Source organism: Lagenorhynchus albirostris, chromosome 5 (genome assembly GCF_949774975.1).
Source record: "Lagenorhynchus albirostris chromosome 5, mLagAlb1.1, whole genome shotgun sequence".
Lineage (NCBI taxonomy): Eukaryota > Metazoa > Chordata > Mammalia > Artiodactyla > Delphinidae > Lagenorhynchus > Lagenorhynchus albirostris.
Window position 1 is genome coordinate 135,072,204 of NC_083099.1, and position 23,468 is coordinate 135,095,671.

Consider the following 23,468-nt stretch of genomic DNA (forward strand, 5'->3'; position numbering starts at 1 on the left):
TTTTCTATTTTTTCTCAGTGACCTTTTCACTCTTCATCCTCTGAAATCTACATCCATCCATCCATCCCCCCCCCACCTATCCATCCATCCATCCATCCATCTATCCATCCATCCACCCATTTGCCCACACATCCATCCATCTATCCATCCATCCATCCATTTGTCCATCCATTCATCACCCACCTATTCATCCATCCTTCCATCCAACCATCCATTCATCCATTCCATTCATCTACCAATTCACCCACCCACCTGTCCATCCATCCAACTTTTTTTGAATGTCTGCTCTGAGCCAAAGGCCACCGGGAATCCCATCTCCACTTGATTTATGTTCTAACAGCGAAGACAGACAATTTAACAATTATGCTAAAAAGGCAATACATACTACAACAGGGAAGTATGGGACACAATGGGTGACATAGCAGGAGTAGCTGGGAGGGATTCTCAGGGGAAGTGACATTAATGGTGGAGACGTAGGACAAATATCAATGAGTCGGCTAATTATTTCAGGAACATTTATTGAGCACTGCAGGCTGGGCACAGTGGTACCTGCTAGTGATTCAGACAGAGGTGAGTAGGGCAGACATGGGACGTTTCTCATGGTATACACATCATCGTGGAGTTAGCCCAGGCGGGGCTGGGGCAGTGGGATGTTTTAGGGAACATCTCAGTGGAGCACAGGGAAGACAGAACAGAGTGAGTTAGAAACACTGCAAATTCCACATGACCAGAATATGAATGTCAGCCAGGAGGGGCATTCTTGATAGCCTTGCAAGATACAGCTGTGAGCAGGGGCTACAGTAAGCTGTGAGCGGCTTGGCTGTCAGTCTCTGTATAGAATGGTCATCAGATCCCTAATCAGAATCTTGAAAGAAGGAGAAACGGTGCATGTAGGGACCGCATCTCAGTCACTTCCAAATAATCTTCTCTGGCTTTCATAAACGTAGTTATGATTAAAATGACCTTTCACGAACAGCGGGAGGGAGTGCTGAAGAAAGTGAGATATGTGAGAATAAAATCCATCTACCTGATTGCCGTGTAACTTTTGGTGAGTCACGAGAGTGAGAATTTCAGATGTGAATTAAAGATTGCCAAGCGTGGCGGCATACTTGAAAAAGAGTTCCCTACATGTCCTACTTTAGAATCAGAAGACACGAGAATTGGAGAAGAAAAAAATGTATTTCTTATTATATCCTAACTTCTTCTCAGATAATTTTAAGGTAAATTCTTTATGTAATTTCCATCTGAATTGTTGACCTTTAGATGAACTTTACTTGATAGGCACTTAATGCAAATATTCCACAGGATTCTTTAAATGCTGTAAAATATGACGTACCCCAACTGCCGATGCACTTTTGGTCATAACATGCCTGTATAGTATATTTAATCCTTTGCAATGAACATTTGAGAAAATCTATTTAGTTGGTAGTGAGTTCTGTACAATTTCACCTAAAATTAAAGCTCTCCAAAAACCCACATCTCCTGCGGGCACTAATTCTCACAAGATTCTGGACATGAAAAAATCCTAAATGCTTGCTGACTGCATGCAAGACAATGTTTATAGCCCGAGTATTAATAGCCGCACGAAATGTATACTTCTCTCATCATTTACCTCCCTTTGCTTGGACGTAGCATACATTGAGGGGCTGATTTTCTTTCCTTGGATGGATGGCTCCAAGCTACTTATCATCAGATGAGAAATATAGTCTATGAAAATCTCCTTAAGGAACACAACCAATCAATGGCAAAGGATGCGTCCCGTGTGATTCTGCCTAGCAGGGCTAGCAGGGCTAGCGAGATGCTTCAGTCCCGGGCACTCAGGCATGCGTGATTTGGGGCCCTTCATAATCATCGGCCAGGTAACCAGACTGTGAGCATGATTGGCTTTGGAATTTCAGGTGAGGCTGTACCTGCCACAGAACCACTCATCAGACATCCTCCATCAGGAGCGAGGCTGTTTGTTGACTTGTGATTTCTACTCTAGGGTCTGACGGCTTCCTGGGCAGTGGGACCAGCCACCTGTATTTCCCCAGTGGTGTAAGGGGAACTGTTGGAAATCTGCGTTAACTGACAACACAATTCGACTTTATTCCAGGGTTATTAATGGTATGTTTTGTTTTGCCACATCGCGTGGCTTGTGGGATCTCAGTTGCCCCACCAGGGATTGAACCTGGGCCCCGGCAGTGAAAGCCCGGAATCCTAACCACTAGGCCGCCAGGGAACTCCCTCCAGGGTTATTTATGAAACAGGATCCTGGACCAGCACACTTCCCAATTCAGTTCTGCTCTGCAGGGGCTCCTAGTTATTCAACATGATGACAAATAACAGCCCTTCCCCCCACCCCCGTGGTTAATTAGTGAATCTCCTCAACAATCAGATTGTTGGAAATGTGGTGGAAATGTGGATTTTCCAACATGTTTAAACCCCAAACGTATATGAATTTAAAATATGCAAATGCTGTTGGGGAATGACAGAATGAGGCTGCTTGTACAAGGAAAACAGAGGAGCAGGTGAATTTTCATGGAAAAATGCCTGATGCCTATCTCGATGAAGATTAACACCATTTGCTCTAGTTCGGCAAATAAACATGGGGTTGTTTAGGCCTTTGGGGGCTGGCCAGGAGTTCACCACCATTTGTAATAAGAGTTCCAGGTGAGATTCAAAGAGGAGGCTTACAGACAGGTTTTCTGAACATAACTGGCCTTTGTAACTTAGAATCTTCCATGGGCATCTTTTCTAACAGGAAAGAAAACTCCTTAAATGAACAATCAGAGAGATTGTCGTTTAGTGGGTCTGCTGGCGAAAAGGGTTTTCATCAGAGTATCCTCTCCCTGAACAAAGGAAAGACTCAGACTTCTGATTTCAGTTTTCTCCATTTTCCCCTTTCCTAGGTGATGCAGCATTAGTGTGGTTGACCCTCTGTGAATCACAGCAAGGATCTGGGAGTTAGTTTCCAAACTCAAACTGATGAAGGGATGCGTCCTTCTGAGACTGCAGAATTCAAAGGGTGCACAGGTTGACAATTAGAAATAAAATGACAAACCAGGTAACTTTTCCGTAAAGAGCATATTGTGTTGATTTATTATAGAATGCAGTTAAAAAAAATATCTTGAGGTTAGCCTCTCCAGTTTAAAAGCACTTAACTAGGGACACTTGAACAGCTATGCAATGGTCTCTCCCTCATCTGCCCCGACCCCCCACCAAGTACTGTAAACAGGGTTTTGAGAACATTCAGTCAATGTCTTGATAGGAACAGCCACATACCTTTGCTTCTTAAAGAAAACCATCTTCCACATTTCCAAAGCATGCATTGTTACTTGGCATTAGGTATTTCAAAAGGACAAACCTTGTTATGGTATTGTAAGGCCAAAATAGAATACCTATTGACCAGACACACACATGACAACTAGAAAAAAATTACAAACATTTAACCTAGTGTGACAATTCCGTCAGGAATGAATGGGGAAAGGCACTGCATCCTTCTCATACTACCACGCATCTACTGTCCACTTCACATGCTTTGAATTCAGGTCCTGTCAAATAGCTGAAAGGCATTTTCTATAACATACGATTCACAGGGAGGTTAATACATCTTACACTAGTCTTCCACGGCCGTATTTCTCACCCAAGGGCACAACAGGTATGAATATATGCTATCAGCTTTATTTACAAGTTTATCTTGATGTTTCAGTGGGGTTAAAAAAAAATCAATGATCTCAACTGAAAGTTCCCCCCAAAAAGGGTTTTGGCTGTGATTCATATATATAAACCACCACATAAAAGAAATAAATGAAACCCATTTATTGTCTGACCTAAAACATCTACACTAAAATTTCTCACCCACTAAAAGTTGGCAGTGAAACTGCTCTTTTCTGAGTTTTATAAGCGAAACGTCTATGTAGGAATTTCAGATCGACTTCTTTTGCAAAAGCACAAGCTCTAGGTCGCATCAAATAGGATGCTGAGTGGGTGTATTACCGGTAGAATCCCCCTGTATGTGCTATTGCAAAGACAGTCATTGAATCTGGAAAGGTGACAGATTTTGCAAATGCTTTCCTATCTTCCCCAAAGATGTAAAACAACAATGGCATAACGCTATATACGACCAAAGGTTAGTTCTGAAAATCAGTAATACACATGCACAAACATTAGAACGTGAGGGGGAAAAATGAGACACTACAATTTCCACATTGCGTTGCTGTCTTCACAACCTTTCTGCACCAGACACCTTATGGCTTCACGTGGTGCCTTTTCCTACCGGGAGAGAGAGTCTACCTTGTAGGCTGGTTAGAAACAGAAGGCTCTCCCTGGACCCACTGATCAATCTACCCCTGGCAAAAACAGAACCTACCAGAAAAGAACAAGTACAAAACACTATCGTTATTGGTTTTCTCGAGACGTTCCCAGAAGTCCTTGTGCGATCACCCCAAACGCAGTGATTGGCTCAGGACATTCCCAGGAGCCATGAACATTGACTGATGCGCAGCGTTAGAACCAGAAGACAAAGCCTCGATTCTCTTCTGAGCAACATGGAATTTCTGCCACAGCGATCACAGGCTGCCGTCTCCAAAGTTGTGACTGGGCCGCTTCCACAGTAAAAGATTCCTTCTCGTGAGTATGATTCAGAACACTTCGTCCGGGAGCCAGTTCAGCTTAAGTGGACGGGCGAGTACTCCGGCCTCCTGGTCTGGATAATTTTGGGTTTGGGTCTCTTCATTCTTTCCACCTCATCTTCTTCCTCGTTCTCCTGGTCGCTCTCACACACGTGGACCACCACACTGGGAGTGGTGTCGGTCGCTGCGTGCAATTCATACTTTTCCCCTAGGGAAAGAAAATAATTGCAAGGTAACTCAGGCAAGGACCCGAGGGTCAAAGAGCAAAAGAGCAAACGGATGCGCACGTAGGGGTCAGCTCGGCCAGGCTTCCGTGGGCATCCGATGGGGACTGAGGGCCACAGGCAGCCACACTCTGGATTGGTGTTTCTTTACTGGTTCATTCTATATCTCACCACCTTAAATGACTCAGCTTTCAATCAAACACTCTGAGTCCAGGCATATGGAAGGTATGGAAGGAGTGTATTTTTAAATTATACTTAGCATGTTCACCAGGCCCTCTGAGCTACCCAGAGGACTTCCCCGGTGTGGCGCAAGGAGCACCTGTTCAGGAAAAGACGGTGCATGAATAAAGGCATTAGGAAAGGACCTCTTGAGCCCACGATGGGGCCAGGAAGCGCGGGGAGGCCCCGCACAGCCCTGCACAGGTGTGCTGGTTGAAACAGGTGCTCTGGAAACATTTTTGACCACACCATATCCTTTTTCACACAACTATCAACCCCTTGAACCAGGAGTGTCCTGCTGTTCTCTGTCAGCCTGAATTTTATCAGGTTCAGTCAAGACGCTTTTACTCATAAAAAAGGTGTTGCCTCTTCCTTACCCCACGCGTGAGACTGGGATGCTATTGTAACTGCGGCTGAAAGAGTCTCAGCGTTCTTGGGGTAGGGGGGGAGCTAAGGTGGAGGGCCAGGGAGATCGCTCAACATGTGGGTCACGATCCGCTTTACAAATCCCTATCTACCCGCTGAGGAGTCGCAATCCAGAAAGCATGGGGACAGGATCATATTTGCAAAATCTTTGCAATCTTTCAACTGTTGAAAGAAAGACTATTCAAGGTCATAAGCCCTAAGTAAACGAAGGGCAAATTGATCTTATGGCTATTTTCCAGAAGGGTTTCTCAAACAAGCCGTCTGTAAAGAAGTGGTAGGTTCTAGAGTGTGAAGAATGCTCGCTAGCATCACTTCCTGCCTCTGGAGCAGTTTGACGCCTCTCCCCAGGTGGACGTCCCCTTCCTCCCTTCTCTAACATCCCAGGAGGTTTCAGCCCTCTGCTACCTAATACACCTTGACCTGGAGCTGCCAGGAGGAGCGCTGGCCACTTCCATCTTGACTTTCATGCCACGATGAGCAGTAAGTAATGTGATTCTTGCTTTCTACCACAGGGGGATTTTCCGTCAGAGCGATGTTTACAGAGATGTCACCTTTTCCATGTGAAACGGCTAATGGTCCAAGAAAATAAAACCGTCCCCTCAGAGGAACACCAGATTGCTGGTCAAGGGGAAAGCCGATGGCCTCAGCATTTATTGCATTTGCTCCATGAATAAGGCAGAAGGGGGGCTCAAACCTCTTTACCCCCAAGAACCCCCTTGCACCTGCCAGCTCACCCAAACCCTATCAGGTAGGACAGGGACCTCCAACATGGTACTGTTTCCAGAAAACATGTTTTGAGCGCTGCCCACAAGCTAGGCACTATATGAAGTGCTTTTCACACGATGATCTCGTTTACTACTCCACCCAGTAATACCCATTTTCTGGATGAGAAGCCTGAGGCCAGAGTACCTTTCTTCCTAAATGCTCACACCTTTGTTCCTTCTGAGGACCGGAACCTCTTCTTTCCCTGGCAAGCTCACTAGGGGAGCACCCCTCCCTATTGGGCTTCGTGACTGGGGCTCTTTCTCCACTATGATCTATGGGTCTCTGTTCCCTCACACATTCAAAAGGTCAGGGGAGAAGCAGATCAATAGATGAAATTACCTTGACTAAAAATGAAATGTCTAAAAGTGGGGAAAGCCTGTTTTCCCTTTCCAAAATCCAATCACTCATCCCCACCTGGAGCAACAGGACGTGAGGCCGGGTCTCGAGTCCCTCACACCGGCTGTGCTCAGTGGGTGAGCGGATGGATTCACGTGATGCGGCCCAGAGGGGTCATGGTACTTGGTCCCCTGGACCAGCGTGCATGCTTTCCTAATGGATGAAGTAAGAGGCAGGCGTGCACGCTCCCACCCCGGGGCATGGGTTACTTCGATTCAGAAGAAAGCAAACAGGGACAGTTCACAACACACACTGGCACTGATCACGTGAGAAGTGGAAAGAGCAATGGGGTCGCAGCCACTCCTGCTGCAGGCGTGTCTCTGCCTTGACCACAATCTCTCCACGTCTCCTTGCCCCCTCTCCACCCGAGGACACTGCTTACCTGGCCCCAGCTTGGAGATAGCATATAAAAGGTCATAATTTATGACGGGAGTAGCGTCTTCCACTTGTTTCCAACCGACCGGCGGCGAGGCAGGAGGAGAGATCAGAAACTGCTTGTCTGGGTTTGGTGGAGCCAGGTGTGAACTTCCTATGTGTAAAGTCTGAGGAGAGAGATAAATGCAGGTGGGTGTTCCTCGGGGGAAGAACTGAAGCAGCAATCGCACTTAATAGCAGCCTACGGAAGACAGGTGTGAAGGACAAACCCATGTCCAGACAGCTGAACGGGTGCAGCCCAAGGATGAATCGCAATACGGTTTCTAAGGGCGGGGAAGGGAACTTGGATTATGGTGCAAACATGATTAGAGGCCCCTCTCAGGACAGGGACTCACAGGCACTGGGACTGCAAGTAATTATGCTTGAATTAGACCGATAGAAAATATACAGAGATAATTTTAGTAAACATGGGAAAAGTAAAGCACTGTCCCTGAGGTCAAGAGGGATCTCAGCATCAATTGATTCCAGCTCCTCATATTACGGTAGCATCACATCATATCACAGAAGCTCCAAAGGCTAAGCGACATCTCTAAGATGACCCAGGACTCCTGCCCACCACGCTCTCAGGCTTCCCTCCCTCTGGGGCTCTGAATCAGATGCCAAAAGTGAGGAAGGAAAAATACATCTACCTTCCAGGATACATATTTAAAACAATAATGATAAGGAACAATGACCAAGATCCTAGTTTGAGCTTAAAAATTATACCAGTGATTAGAGGGCTGTTTGGAGACATCTTACATCAAAATGTTACCAGTTTGGATTTTCTTTGTTCTTTAGTATCCTCCCACCCCCCAGAAAAATCACAGTGAACATGCATTTACTTTAATAAACCAGAAAAAGTCGTGGAGAGACCAAGTAATTACTTATATAGAAGGGAATTTGCTCCAAAGGATCCAAGGTTGAAGCCTGCGCCTCGCACTTACCACCAGGGGGCAGGGCATCCCGGCTCTCATTTACCCTGGAAGGGCAAGTTCACCTTCGCGCAAGGTCAGGAAGCCCCTCTACAGGATCTGCTCCCGTACTGGCAAGGGGAACTCAGGGCCCCAATAGGGGTCTCTTTCACCAGGGAGAAGCGTCCGAAGAGCCCCTGCCCCGCCCCCTGCCAAGCTGTTAGACTCCGGTACCATCATCAAATGGAACTTTGTGAGCTACCTAGAAGGCAGTTGCTGGGGGAGGCAGGAAGGGTGATGCAGGAGAAACAGCAAACCCGCCGCACAGCTCCCGGGAATGCCCTGGGGCCGGGACCCCCGCTTACCAGAAGTATTTCTTAGCATTTGCTACCTGCCTGGTGAACCCATTTTTTTCCTTGCAGGCCGGGTCTGGCAGCCCCGTGCTGATGCGCAGGGCCGGCTTGCAGATACCAGCTCTCCAGGAGTGAGCGGTCTGCGGGGACCCAGCGCAGAGCCGAACCGCTCTGGCCCGGGGGTGGGTGGTGGTGGTGGTGGTGGTGGTGGTGTCAAGGGTAGCCACGCCCACGACCCTGCGGTCCTCCACCTTCCTGAGTCAGGAAAGGCTCTTTCTCCCCTCATCACTCAACCCAAGAAGGTCATCTCTGAGGGCACTTTCAAATACACCCCGATGTCTTCTTAAAATAGGTGACATGACAAATTTCGAGTATGACTCTTGTCCTTCTCAAGATGATTTCTTGGAGTTTTAAATCAACCTATACGTAATGGATGTCTAAGCTACTTTTAAGGGTGGGAGGGAGGAGGGAGAAGGATGGGTATCAATGAACTCGATTCACCTGAGCAAAATATAATTTCATTTCCTTTCCAAGGAATTCCGTCTTATGTAGCTGGAGTCTGGCATCTGCTGCAGATAATGGGTTGCTGAAGTTTATTCTGACTCGTTTGAAGCTCTTAAAATACTGAAAGGTGATATCTTTGTCATATGTCCTAAAGAGGGATTCAAATTTGGCCTGAAAAGTAAAAATAAAAGGAGTTGAAATTTACCTGCATATGACCTTTGACTGGATGACTTCATTACATTTCTCATGGAGGAACCAAATTATTAATCATGTCAAGAACTTCCAACTTTTTTCTTAGAGAAGAAAGAGAACCCACCTTTCTCCTCTAGGGAGAGTCTGCCCTTTTAATTTAATATACGTGATTTTATACAAAAGTAAGAATGTACGATTTACTAAATTCATTTAATCAGCTGAACAATACTTCAACACTTCTTACAGTCATGGAAACATTCTTTTTAAAAGTAGAAGGAACATTTTCATTTGGTCATTTGTCACCCTTCTGGCCTGCCAGACCCTATTGTCCTGTGACCTCCCCCAATCTAGTGAGGTCCAATCCCACCACACAGCTCAGGGCATTGCTTTGTCCATCAGATATTGCTTTTGGACTTAAAAGCACTGGAGATAATTTCAGAAAAACAAAAAAAACATTATTATTGAATTGGTAACTAATGAAGTTAATGGAAAGGCTTGCATTTCTTAATGTAAAGGAAGCAGCTTTTAAAAAATTCCCATTATTATTTTCCCATTCAATCTGTTACGTTTTAACTCTCTAAAATAGTAGTGGTTTCAAAAATTAACATTCTGCCAATGAACCCATTTCTGCACGCTGGCTTTAATATATGTACAGATCTAGCTCTAGTGTTGAAAGAGCTAGTGAACACTATGAAACAGCATGAGCTCTTAGAATTGAAATGCCCAAGTTCAAGGACTAAAAGCCTAGATTCACGAGAGCGTTCATCAGCTCCTGGGAATAGCTCTAGGGAGCGACCCCCGGCGGGGTCTTGGGTGCGGGTGCCCTTGGGGGGACCTGGGAGGCCACTGAAACCTTTCTGACCAGAGAGGGAGGTGATGGACAGTCTTGAAACTTCCAGGAAGATTATGCAGGGACTTTTAGTCACCGAACTTTCTGAATCTTTTTTCAGACTAAACTGTGAGGATGGTGAGAGGCAGATGGGGGTGGGATGGCAGACGGTGAGAGCCCAGATGGGGCAGCATGCCCTCCACTCAGGTGACTGGTGAGAAGGGGAGGCCCTGGAGCCCACAAGTACCCTGGAGACCTATGCAGAGCACGGTGCTTCTGCAGAGGGGAGAGAGGATTCCCAACAAGAAGGGAGAACATCTTCGAGGATATTCATGGCTAGAAAGCGGGGGAGGGGAGGGGCCCTCCTGTCGGTCAGTGCCTGGTCCCCAGGGCAGGGCTGTAGGCAGGTCCTGCATTCCCTGCTGGCTGGTGTCTCCACCAGGCAGGTGGCTCAGGGGGAGTGGGAACAGCTCACAACCGTTCTCTCTTCGAATTCGCCGGCTTCTCTTTAGTTGATGGAAATGTCTGTGACTTTCCTATGAGGGGTGTTGCAGAGGCAAAGAATGAGAAAGAATGCACAGCAGATGTTTCAGCTGCGATTTCATCTGGCTGCACGTGGCTTGTTCTCCACCCCTCCCGAGCACGGGGCAAGTCTGGGGCGTAAGGGTGTCTGCGCAGATCTGGAATTTCACACGACCTCATCCATAGGCACTGTGACCAACTGCTTAGTTTTAAAGTTATCATTCATAATTTAAGAGAGATGACTTTGCTGAATATTTTTAGAATACAAGTCAGGGCTTAGGACCAGAACCCAAGAGAACCCACACTATCTTGTTAATTTCATATTGCTATTATGTTATTAGTATTCTCTTATAAAATAATCTTATTTGTTCCAATAACCAATACCTAGTAATTATAGTTATTGGATGGCATCTCTACTTAATTAAGTAAATCAATGATTTTACTCATATAAGGCTAACATTAAATACATAGACTTTGTAGTACTTTTACACGTAGAACACGCTCTAATATCTAGTTCAAAAACTACAGTCCCGGCTTGCAAGCATTGTACACAGTTATGGAGTTAAATTTGATTAGAAAAAAAAAAAGAAACCTTCTGATGTCTCAGTAGGGCTTTGGGTATAAAGGTATAACGTGATCACCGCCCCCCAAACAGAACATACAGAATTCATTCATATATAATATTGTTAGAGATCAATTAGATAGCTTCGTAGCTACTGGTGAAAATCTTACATTTTAATCAAATGAAGAAGAAACGCATAGTAATTAAAATTACTAATTATATTAATAACCATCAATGAGAGCTGCTTCCCAGGAGATGTACTCATCCCACACTTAAGTTATGTATCCAGTTTTATTATTTATTTGCTATGGCTGCATTTTCTCCAGCTAGAGAAATCTGGAAACTTGAAGACAGGCCCTTGTAATTCCTGCAAACATTCAAATATCTTTCCAGTATTGATTTCCTGAGATAAAAATCAATGTATCCTGAACTCTAAATGTCAAAGTGAAACATTCTGTTCACTGTCAGAAAAGTCCTCCCTCCAAAAGTTTACTTATTGATACAACCCACACAGAATGAAAAAACACCACGCCAAACCCTCCCTTACTAACTGGTCAAGGGACACAGATGCTTTTAAATATTGAGAGCTTTAAAAATTCCTTCACAGTTAATTCCTCAGGCAACACCTTTTGATTTTAAGGCTCAAAGCATTCTGGATGTATTTCAAAACCCCCAAACCCACAAGACAGCCACATACCCCACCAAGTATTTCAGCTAATAGTCCCAATTAACATAATAGTTTCAAAACTCTCAAAAATCACATTATATCAGAAGCCTTACCCTGGTTTCACTTTCGCTGAAGATCTCACTGTTTGCCACACAGGCAATCAGGGAGCTAAAACTGTAGTTAAAGTTTCTAAAGTGCATCTTGCTTCCTTACAGAGAAAGCTGCAATTCCCGCGGTCAAGCCCCAAGTAAGGTTCCTTTACCAGAGACTGTAGGTTCTTTCTCGAGCCCTCACTTATAAAGCGCCGAGGTCCAGCCCCCACCGGGAAAAAAAGCACCGCTTCCAGAGCATCCTGTTTGGACACCAAATTCCTGAGTCAAGTCCTGCTTGCTCGCAGGCAGGCAGAGACAGAGTGTAAGTTTCTACTGGAAAGAGGTGACGTCAACACCTTAGTCATTTTCCCTATGCTAATTAACTTTGCTTGGGGAGGATGGAAAAAACTGCCGAGGTTTGCTGTGCAGCTGCTTTATCTACCCCTCTTGCAGCATAGTTTCCACTGGTAGTAATTCCATTCAGCCACTCGGTCACCAGGCTCCTCGGCTGAATGGGACGACCCTTCTTAAGATGGAAAATGTGACAGAGGAACAGGAGGAAGGTCTACAGCAGTAAACAGTAATTAGCCTCCAGGGAACTCTCAAGGCTTGGAGAAACCTGGAAACCGAAGTCTTGGCAAGTTGTTTGATCCCTGTAATTTCCTAAACACTGAAATCAAAGTTTCAGATGCTGGGGTATTAGAGAAAACATTTTGAAATCAGTCTTGGTCAATGAGCCCTGCTTTTAAAGAAAAAGTGGACTTCATTTTGAAATACGGTCTTTTTTTTTTCTAATTAAACTTTATTGGAGGAATGTCCTAATTCCCACTTGTATTTCACAGTGAGAATGTGAGAAGAGATCCTAGGATTTTCATTGGAAAACTTTATTATTGTAATTTGAGAACCAGGAACATGCAGGACGTTGATCATTTTCTAATAGCTGCTAAATTCGGGAAAAGATTCAAAAATATTTTAGAGGATCTAGCCTCTGAAGCTGAGAAAAGAAACATTCAGAGGTTGTCTGCTTAGAGACTCATAGACGGAAGGTTTTTGTTTTTGCTTTAATTAGGAAAGGAAGAAGAAATAGAAAGAATGTACACTACAATTGAAAAGTTAGTTCAGTTGGCCTTTTGGTAAGGTGTCTGGTCTTGGAGAAGCACACTGGGTGTCTGGTCTTGGAGAAGCACACTGGGTGTCAGGATGCCAGTTCTTTGAAAAGGCTGCAACTCTTTTTTTGCAACTTTTTACTTTATTACTTTTTAAATTGAAGTATAGTTGATTTACAATGTTGTGTTAGTTTCAGGTGTACAGCAAAGTGATTTAGTTATACATATCTATATCTATTCTTTTTCAGATTCTTTTCCCTTATTGGTTATTACAAGATATTGAGTGTAGTTCCCTGTGCTAAACAGTAGGTCCTTGTTGGTTCTCTCTCTTATATATAGTCGTATGTATTTGTTAATCCCATTAAAAGGCTGCAAGTCTTTGAACTTCCAAGTACGTTGCTAGTTTAGGTCCCTATGGCAGTGTGAGTCCTAGGTCCTTCCTACTCAGTATCACCTAAATGCAGTCTCATTATTTATAAAAACATTCTCTAGTCTAGAGGCGGACACCTCTTAAGCTTCCAAAAGTTAAGTGGAATCCTGCTATTCACATTTAAAAATTAACTACAAGAAGCATTAAAGTCAGCCAATAATAAAAAGAATATATGCAATGGCAAAGAACAAACCAGAGCATTTATCCCTCCATAAAAGGAAATGCGAAGTCTTCTTGCATGAGTGAGCACTGCTTAATCTCCATGGATGGTGCCCTGCTGCCAGCTGTAGGGTTATGCAAGAGACCAGTTATGGTGTTTGCTTTGCCAAATTACCCGTAACTGCCAACCCAAGAGATCTAAGTGCATGTGTTCTAGAAGAGTTTCGAACGCTGTGAGATAGTATGGCATGCATCAAACGCCAAGAGGAAGTGGTCCATTGGGTGGTGCTTGGTTCCGGGAACTGTGCCCGGGGATTGGCTGCATTTCGGTGCACAGCCTGCAGCATACCCTGGAGGCACATGCAGGCTTTGGTGGTGGCCTGGGGGTGGCAGTGGGGGTATGGGAGGCCAAGGGGAAAGGCACGGGAGGTAGAAGGCACAGAAGTGCATTCCACTCCTCCGGAGCGGCTGTCCCTCCTTTTCTCTTTCTCCTGGAGTCCACCTTGGCGAATAAGGGTTAAAAGGAGATCAGAGGAGGAAGAGGAGGTTAATTTCACCATCTCCTCATCCTATTAAAACTCATGACATGAAGCTCCAACTCAGTCGTGTGGGCAAATCTGGAACATTTCTGTTCATCTGAGACAACAGCACTGAACTCACCCAAATTTACAATTGTGGTTTCATTAATACGGATAGGATAAAAAAAAAAAAAAGGAATAGTGACGTATTTGAAGATGGTTCAACTATCTTTCCTCCTAGAAATAAATGATAAATGATAGATTTTTCATTAGGCTGTCCAGAAAGCCTCCCAAAACATGCAATTCTGTACGTGCCTTTGAATTGATGGTAAACTCTATCTGAAGCATATTTAGGGAACTTGAGTGCTTCCATTTCTAGATCAGAGAAAGGGGCTCAAAGTTGTGGCCGACTGTAGGGAGGCTGGATTGGAGGCTGGCAAAAACCACCGGGTCACAAAGTGTACCTGAGAGAGATGGCACCTAGGGTCCAGTAACACAGGCTACCCGCAGTGTGAGAGGTACGGAGCATGGACCCTTCGTGGTGCTCCAAAGCCCCGGCTGGCCAAGGGGACAGACACCTGTCCCTGAACCCAGAGGGCCTTCCTTTTATCGGCTCACCTGACAGTTCTTGCTAGGAATGTCCACTCTTCGACTGCACGTCTATTAGACATGAACTTGCACTTCTAAACGTCCTATGGTATTTGTCTATCCCTTGTGGTTTGAAAGGCAAGTACTTTTTTGATTCTTGTTTACAAGTTGGATGTGAGTGATTTGAAGAAAGCAGGGCCCACAGCAACGTCTCATTAGAACTCTTGAAAAGCATACTAAAAATTGCACTTAAAATAGTAAAACAGGGGCTTCCCCGGTGGCGCGGTGGTTGGGAGTCCGCCTGCCGATGCGGGGGACGCGGGTTCGTGCCCCGGTCCGGGAAGATCCCACATGCCGCGGAGCAGCTGGGCCCGTGAGCCATGGCCGCTGAGGCTGCGTGTCCGGAGCCTGCGCTCCGCAACGGGAGAGGCCACAACAGTGAGAGGCCCGCGTACCGCAAAAAAAAAAAAAAAAAAAGTAAAACAGAAACCAGAAGTTAGAGAAGAAATGAAATGCTTGAGTCCGCTGAAAGCTTTAGATGTTTTGCCTTTCTTCCATTCGCGCCACTAAAAATCTTAAATGAATCTCTTCAACCTGCATTTGCTTCCTGTGGTTCCAAGCAGTGAGAGCATATTTTCATGAAGAAGTTTCTATTCTCAGTGAGGAACAATTGAGGTTTATGTCGAAATCCATCATTCCCATCACAGCACTCTTAAAGCATAGTGAGGATGACCTCAGCACGCCCATTATAAACCCCAAGGAGTTTACAGCTACGCCAAGAACGTGCCACCAGTGAAGCCTTCTACAGAATGACCACAGAGAGAAACCGAGTTCTGACTTTGCTGTGCAAATCAAAGCTGAGCGAAGAAGAAATCTGCCGATCTCCTGGGAGGGAAAATGGCACACCCGACTGAGATCAAAGGTATCAGAGAGTTTATCTTGAATGCCAATTAAGCTTGTGTTTTAACAGAGCTTTTAGCTTCTGAGATAATGGGATAGCTTTACTGTTATTTAATATTCGTAACCCTTCCCTTTATAAGGTGGAGCATTGTTCCCCCAACCTAAGTTACTGTACACAGGAAAAACACAGGGGCCTCTAGTCATCTTTATCACTTCCCAGTCTAAAAGGTGTTATTAACTGAGGGGACACTTCTTGTTCTCACTTGGAAACCAGGTTAATATCAACTTCCCAGTTGCAGTGAAGATTGAACAATCTGACATAGGCAGAGTGCCCAGTATAGTGCTTGAAACACAATCAGTGGTTGATGCATGTTAGTTGTGTTTCTAGTTCCCATTTCGTCGGTAAGGATACTGAGGTTCAGAGGGCCTCGCTGTGTTGAGGAGTCAGGACTCACCCCGATCCTCTGACTGCAGATTCCATGGAACTATGCTTGCCTCGCAGCAGTGCCCTTTGGTACTTCCCCATCTCCATTCTCTCAGTCCCTCTGGCATCCTGGATGGCTTCCTCTCCTACGTGCCCCACTGGGCAATGGAGGGGTCTCTAGGTTCTCTGTAGCGTCCTCCACCTGGCACTCCTGCACACCATTTCAGGCAGCTGTGGCCAATTTCTTACTGCTCCAAAATAGTGCGTAATTCCCACAACATAAAACTTCCCGAAGCTGAGCTTGATCACGTTCCTCTCCTACTGTAAAGATTTCAGTGACTTCCCATTGCTCTGTAGGTTAAAGGGGAAGATTTTCACTTGGTATTCATCCATGTGTCGATCCATGCATCTATCTACCCATTTGTTCTTTCACCCAAGCACAGTTCCAGGTGTTGGGGGTTCAGAGATGAAGACAGACAAAACCCTCTGCCCTCATGGAGCTTACATTCTAGATGGGAAAAAGGAAAAAGAAATGAGATAAGTGGGTAAAACATATAGTGTGTTTAGATAGTGGTAAGTGCTGGGAATAAGGCAGAGATGAGGGATAGGAAAAGCTGGGAAAAGGAGAAAGAGAGAAAGAAAGACAGAGAGAGAGAGAGAAGAAAAAGGAAGGAAGGAAGGAAGACTAGCCAGGGAAGGTGTCCCTGAGAAGATGACAGGTGGGTACATCAAGACCCGAAGGAAGTGGCGGAGTGAACCGTGAGATGCTCGGAACAGCATCTCAGGCCAGGGATCAGAAGGCACAAAGGCCCCTGGCATGTCCAGGCCCAGCAGGAGGCTCAGAATGGCTGTAGAGGAAGGACGTGGAGAAAGTGGTTGGGAGCAGGGCCACGCGAGACCTTGAGCCATTGGAAGGTCTCTGGCTTGCATGCTGGTATCAGAGGGTTTTGAGCAGAGGAGAGGCATGAACTAACTTCCATGCAACAGAACCACTCCAGTGTCTGGGTTCAGAAAAGAGGGAAGGGACAGGCTGGGGGCAAGGCACCCCTAAGGCATGAGACCTTCTCTGACTACGGAGCCCATGACTCCTCTAGGCAGCCCTCAGCTCTGCCTGCTTTCCTCAGTTGTCAGCCAGCTCCTCCCTAGTCTCTACCCGCCAAACTTCTATTCATCCTTCAAAGCCCATCACCAAACATCCGTTCTCCAGGAGGCACCCCTCCGGACTTTATGTTCTCTCCCTCCTTTAACCCCTGTGACCTACCCCCACCCCCCCACCCCCCAGCTCTCAGTGCAGTCTGCCTGGCATCCTAGTTATATTCTTGCCTTGCAATCTCCCTACTACAGTGAGAGCTGCTTGAGGGTACCACTGCCACTCCCTGGAGATGCGGATAAATGCTTGTGCAGTTCAGGGACTACACCAGGAAGGGTCCATCTGAGACGGGCCAAGAGCCAGCATCCACCAGCCATCAAAGGGTCAAGGCCATCTGTGTCCTTAACTGGAGGGTTTCCAGTGCCTCTGGTTTGAACAAAGACCTCCTTTTCATTGCAGGGGGTGGTAAAGGTACAAGTTTGCTCAGTGGGTGCTGGTCCCATTCCAGGGTGTACGTCCTCTGTCCTTGCTGCATGGTGGCTCGCAGGATGTCCAGGCATGGACTGCACCACCAGCTCCAGACTCTGAGGCCTCACCCCCCCAGACACTCCCAGAGGCCTTGTGACTCTCCTTAGGGGTCTACGGCCGGGGTCTCGACAGCCCTTTGTCGTTTGGGCAGAACGTGTTTAATTTAATATATGTTCACTTGTCTTTTTTAAATGCCTATTTTTTAGGGTGTGTTTTATAAGGTGCACAGTAGGGAGTAGAATTTGTATAGAAGTTACAAATAAAATGCTTTTATTGGCAGATGTACCAAAAATCTTTCATCCATGAGGTTCATGATCAAAAATGTTTGAAGGCCTATTGTCTCCGCAGTAGGGTGATTAAATTCCCAACTTTCTGCTTTTTTGTGACGATCATGTGTAAGAAAGAGAACAGGAAGATATTCTTCTTTCTGATTTCTAAAGGCGTTTCCATTTTTGTTCTCTCTGAAGGGTAATCAGGGAATGGGCTGGGGAGCGGGGCAGAGCCAGATGTGGGCCGGGGAATTTACTGCTCATAGAATTGCTTTATTACTGGTAAGATCTGCTCGGCCACAGGGAGGGGCCTTGTATGAAAGAAAATGTAAAACAAAGCTGATAACCTTTTTCTGTGGGACTTGGAAGGTTCTAACCAGAACTCCTTAGACAAGAGAGTGCCCTTGTCTCCCACTACAGAAGGTGATGCCTATGAATTCTAAATCTGAGCTGAGAAAACCATCTTTAATGAAAATCACCTTTATGTTTAATAACCATTAATCTTCTGAATCTGTAGGATAACACAAAAGAAGTGATATTAATACTAAACTTCAGCCTGGGTCATTTTTGATACTTTGGGGAAAAAAAATGGAAAAGCCTGAAATATCATTTGATACTTTACACAGAATAGTACAAGATAGTATACAAATAATTTCTGAGATAATGTGGAACTTCCTATTACTTAATTTTTTTTTAAGTGGCTTATTGGGCTTCCCTGGTGGCACAGTGGTTGAGAGTCCGCCTGTCGATGCAGGGGACACAGGTTCGTGCCCTGGTCCGGGAAGATCCCACATGCCGCAGAGCGGCTGGGCCCGTGAGCCATGGCCACTGAGCCTGCGCGTCCGGAGCCTGTGCTCCGCAACGGGAGAGGCCACAACAGTGAGAGGCCCGCGTACCGCTAAAAAAAAAAAAAAAAAAAAAAGTGGCTTATTGACACCAGTGCCACAAATGATGGAAGCAGTGGTGAAAATGCTAAACGCGTTTTAGTAGAATGGCAATCATGCTCTGTTAAAGCTTGTGGTGGAAATGAAGGAAAACTGCAATCATCCTCAAAAAAAAGAAAGAAAGAAAGAAAGAAAGAAAGAAATGACATAAAGTAAAATAAAACAACCAACTGATTGGGGAAAAGTAGGGAGGAAAGCATGTTCAAATCGATACCTTAAAAGAGAGGTCACAGTTCATCCAAGATTTCATCTTGTTTGTTAAATTCCGTGTGCACTTGAAATCCCATTAACTCTTTTTTTTTAAATTTATTTTTATTTATTTATTTTTTAACTTTTTAATTTAATTTAATTTTTTTTACATCTTTATTGGAGTATAATTGCTTTACAATGTTGTGTTAGTTTCTGCTTTATAACAAAGTGAATCTGTTCTACAAATACATATGTTCCCATATCTCTTCCCTCTTGCGTCTCCCTCCCTCCCACCCTCCCCATCCCAGCCCTTTCCTTATTACCTCAATCTTTCCCTAGTACATGAAGGTTAACAGCTCCCTCTGTCACTTCTTGGAAATGCACTGTTTGCAATGCTTAAGATGGAGAAATAGCCATAGGGAAATCAAAACTTGAAGACCAGCAGCCCCGGATTAAGGGAGGTAACATTTATTTAAAGCCAGCTGGGGCCAAAGCCCCCCAATAATCCATCCTCAATTGTTCTCTTTATTCCTTTCCAGACCCACTTGGCTTTAATGATTGATTTTCACTTCTGCTTTGAAGCTGTTCTGAAGCAAGGGCCCAATCCTGCAGTGACAAAAACGTGGACAAGAACACTGGTGCAGGGGCTTGGCTTCCCTCGTGGCACAATGGTTAAGAATCCGCCTGCCAATGCAGGGGACATGGGTTTGAGCCCTGATCCGGGAAGATCCCACATGCCGCGGAACAACTGAGCCCGCGTGCCACAACTACTGAGACTACGAGCCACAACTACTGAAGCCCGCGTGCCACAGCTGCTGAAGCCCACGCGCCTAGGGCTTGTGCTCCACAACAACAGAAGCCCCTGCAATGAGAGGCCCGCTCACACCAACAAAGAGTAGCCCCCGGTCGCCACAACTAGAGAAAGCCCGCATGCGGCAACGAAGACCCAACGCAATAAAAAATAAATAAGTAAAATAAATAAATTTATTAAAAAAAGAAAAAGAAAATAAAACACAGTAATGCTAAAGAAACAGAATGTTGGGGGAGACTATGGTCTAATAAAACTCAACTTTAAATTAAAAAAAAGAACCCTCACGCAGGGGTGGGCTGGTGACAGGCTGCTCTTGTGTTCCTCAATCACCAGGACCTGGTTATCTTCCATTCCAGCTACAAACAGCTTTCACAACCCCAGACCGATTCATTCCCACCCAGTAAATCCCTTTACATTCAAAGGATGAGTTCGACACTGTTGTGTGAACGCTGACGGAAAAGTCCTGTTCCTCTCATTCTATGTTCCATACTCATCTCAGAAGAACTGACACAACTAAAACCCTGGGGGGTACATGTGCTGCCTTGAGGCAGGCCCGGATCCTGTTCTGGTTCTGGTAGGTTCTCCCAGGGAACCTGGCACAGCGCTGGGGGCACGCAGACACCCCCTCAGTACCAGGTGAGTGACTGGCCAGACCAGAGTCGAAGGTCAAAAAAGAGGAAGGGGAAAAGAATGAGGTCAAACCGAACTCTGTAAATCTTTAGCACCAGGTGTGAAACCCAGTTTTCAATAACTTGGCTACGAAGAGTTTGTATCCACACCCAGTTTTCAATCTCATGATCTCAGCTCAGAAATCGTTGTTTTGCCAAGTTTGGGAGAAGAGAAAAGTATTACGTGTTCTTACCTACTCTTTCCATTACCACCCCCAGGCCCCATTTCCGTGTCTGTTGTTGGGAAGTTACCGACAGCACCACTGCATATGCTGTCTTTTCACACTGACATTGCCTTCATTGAGGATTATTTAAAAGTCTGATAAGTCACCTGAGGAACTATCTCCTGTCACCTCCATGCGGGTAACAGTGATTCAAAACACACTTAACAAACAATAAACTCTAAACACAGGACAAACAAGGTATCACCACAACTTGGATATCATGTTTTTTACCATGAAAAGCAAGAACAATCATGCCAACTTTGTTCATTAGGAAAATTGGGGTGTTTATGGCAAGTGACTTAAAATTTGCACACCCATCTTTGCACCAGAGCATCTGAGAAGTGAGAGCTGCCTCCTTTCCATCAAGTCTAGAATGGCCTGGTTAGTTTGCTGGTTGTGAACTGGCAGCCCCCCTGCCCCCAAATAAAAATATTAGTTTTCAACATTTAAATATTGGGAGGTTTCACATAGAATTTCTGGTTTCTTTGGGATTAAAAAAAAAAAAAAGGAAGATGTGGCAATAATGGGCCCAGAGGTCTGTTGGGCAACGGCTGAACCCTTGGCTAAGCCCCTGCTTTTCGAATACCAGTGGCCCTGTCGCTCCCGACCCCAAAAGCATCTGAGTTTTTGGCCTCTAGCTTAATTTAGTAAGTCATCAAAAATAGATTAGTCACCTCCTTTGAGCCAGATACTGAGAGGTAGGGGTACGCACAAAGCAGCTTACCCATCCATATCCCCGGGGCTCAAAATGTTCTGTGTCACATAATCTACTCCAAATAATACATTGAGAGAGTGTGTCCCTCGCTCCTCACACAGCAATTCTTTATTTTTTTTCTGGCTCAACACATTTCTACAGGTGACTACCCGGGCATTTGCAGGATGTTCTCTCTACTCCTGAAATTATACTCTCATGCAAGTGAATGGTGGGGACGTTATTATAGGGCTGACCTAGATTCCGCTCAAACCACAGTTGGTTTCTTTAGCAATCATTAGGGCGACATGACTGGGCCACACCAGGGAGGCACACAGCACGACTGAGAATCAGAACTTAACGTATTTCTATAAACTGGCTTACGATGAATGAAGACAGAAGGGTTTTGTTACGACCAATATTCAATGACACGGTTGGAAAGATGATCTAAAAGTAGACTGAGATACAGGTATTCTCAAGGTGTGCCTTTTAAGATAGTTTTTCAAAAGATCATTTTGAGAAGACAGCATTTTAAACTGCTCTTGTAAGAGTCTAGGATACAGTTTGATCAATATTCTTATGTTGAACTAACTGTCGGAAGACGGAGGCTGACTTCACCCTTGAGTCTGAGCTGCCCTGGCGCTTCCATCCCGAGGGAGGTCGTGGTGGCACTATTGGCCCTGTGGAGGAGAAATTACGTGGCACATACAGTGATCAACTGTCAGGGTCTGCTGAGCCCCACTTCTGCTCTTACAACCCCCCCAACCAACCAAAAACCCAACAGTTATCCTCTGAGACAGAGCTTCTTGTGCAGGAAGTTTATTAGGGGTTCTTCTGGGATCAACACCCAGGGAAGGAGAGGAAAGCGGAGGGGAGGGAGGGGAGGGGAGAAAAAGAGGCTGGGTAGAGGGAGAGTAGGGCTACCATGTGGTCCCACTGGCAGCCTCGCTGGTTGGTCCTGTGGGGTGTTCTGAAGACAGGATTACCCTCATTGGAGCAGAAGGGCTGGGCCTTGATACCCCACATTGGTCAGCTCTGGGATGGGGGCGGTACCTTGAGAAGGAGGGGACTTAGCGGGGTGGCTCTCAGCTGAAGTCATCCCTAAAGGGGGCAAGTGACAGGGCAGCTGGGGGACAAATCCAGTATTCTTGAAGGGACCTGGGTGTGTCACTGTGTCCCTCAACCAACCAACCAATGAACCAATGAAACAGACCCAAAGTCAACGAACCAAAAAGACCCAAATTCAAAGATCTGCACACTGAGTTAATCATCTGAAATTTCTGACAAATACGACAGACTTTAAACTGGACACCATGAAAATACGACTGATTCCACTCCAAATCATTAGCCCATCTCCCCAGGTAAGGAACTTCTAAAGGAATATGGTAGTGAACTGTAGTACACTCGATAATTTAAACTTTCAGTGTAAACCAGGTCAACTAAAACCTTGAATAATGACTCAACCATTTCCCTCCTAGGAGTTTATTCTAAGGAAATCCTCAGGGCTGTGGGCAAAGATTTAGATGCAAATACATTCCCTGTTATTTGCATATTCTTTATGCAAATAACACATTAGAACAAGCTAACCATCCTATCAGTGACCAGCTAGTAAATATGCTGAATCAATGACTATAAAGCCACTCACACCTCACGGGAAGGAAGTGAAAACTACTTAACGACATAAAACGATGTTCACAACTTGCTGTTAAGAAAAGAAATGCAGGTTTCAAAGCTGTGTTTACTGTTGTGACTCCAATTTGGTGAAAAGAAAAAGCACGCATGTTAGTATTAAAGAAGATTGCAGCGTTTTCCTTCTTCGCTTCTTTGGACTTACTAGAATTTCTACAACGCACATTTATTACTTTTGCAATACCAAACGGCTTTTCTCTTTCCCCTCCCCCCACTATATGTTCTATATCAATGGTCAAGGAAACCATGGTTAACAGATACACTAAGTAAGGTGGAACGTTAGTCAGAGAGGAAATCTACTCCTTTCTTTGCATAGCAGTCTGGTGTCATGAATTTTAATTCCTTATGAAACCATTCCCAAACCTGGTATTTTTAACTCATTAATATTTCGGAGTGCCAACTGTTGGAAAAATCTCATGTCTTACTTAAATACCTGTAAAGACAGGGATTTCACCAGGAAATATTTATTTTGCTTTTCTTTTGATAAGCTCTCCTGCCAGCCATCTTTATCTGGTGAAACGCCCAACTCATCAGCTGTATGTGCTGAAGCA

General features: G+C 45.2%; 1 protein-coding gene and 1 long non-coding RNA gene across 4 annotated transcripts in view; one reads left to right on the forward strand and one right to left on the reverse strand.

Moving 5' to 3' along the window:
- Positions 1 to 3,051: 3,051 nt before the first annotated feature.
- RCAN1 (regulator of calcineurin 1) overlaps positions 3,052 to 23,468 on the reverse strand; it is a 95,247-nt gene continuing 74,830 nt past the window's right edge. The window contains exons 1-4 of one of the 3 annotated variants that reach the window (XM_060150899.1): positions 11,711 to 11,966; positions 8,823 to 8,996; positions 7,026 to 7,185; positions 3,052 to 4,821 (exon numbers count right to left, since the gene is read on the reverse strand). In XM_060150899.1, the coding sequence (XP_060006882.1) occupies positions 4,649 to 4,821; positions 7,026 to 7,185; positions 8,823 to 8,996; positions 11,711 to 11,797 (594 nt within the window). In that variant the 5' untranslated portion in view covers positions 11,798 to 11,966 and the 3' untranslated portion in view covers positions 3,052 to 4,648. Of the gene's footprint in view, positions 4,822 to 7,025; positions 7,186 to 8,822; positions 8,997 to 11,710; positions 11,967 to 23,468 lie in introns of those variants that run through there. The other 2 variants (XM_060150900.1, XM_060150898.1) reach the window with 2 other exon arrangements.
- LOC132520718 (uncharacterized) lies at positions 12,198 to 19,766 on the forward strand. Its single transcript, XR_009540604.1, has 3 exons — positions 12,198 to 12,330; positions 15,155 to 15,412; positions 19,374 to 19,766. It is a non-coding gene; the product is annotated as an uncharacterized LOC132520718 (long non-coding RNA).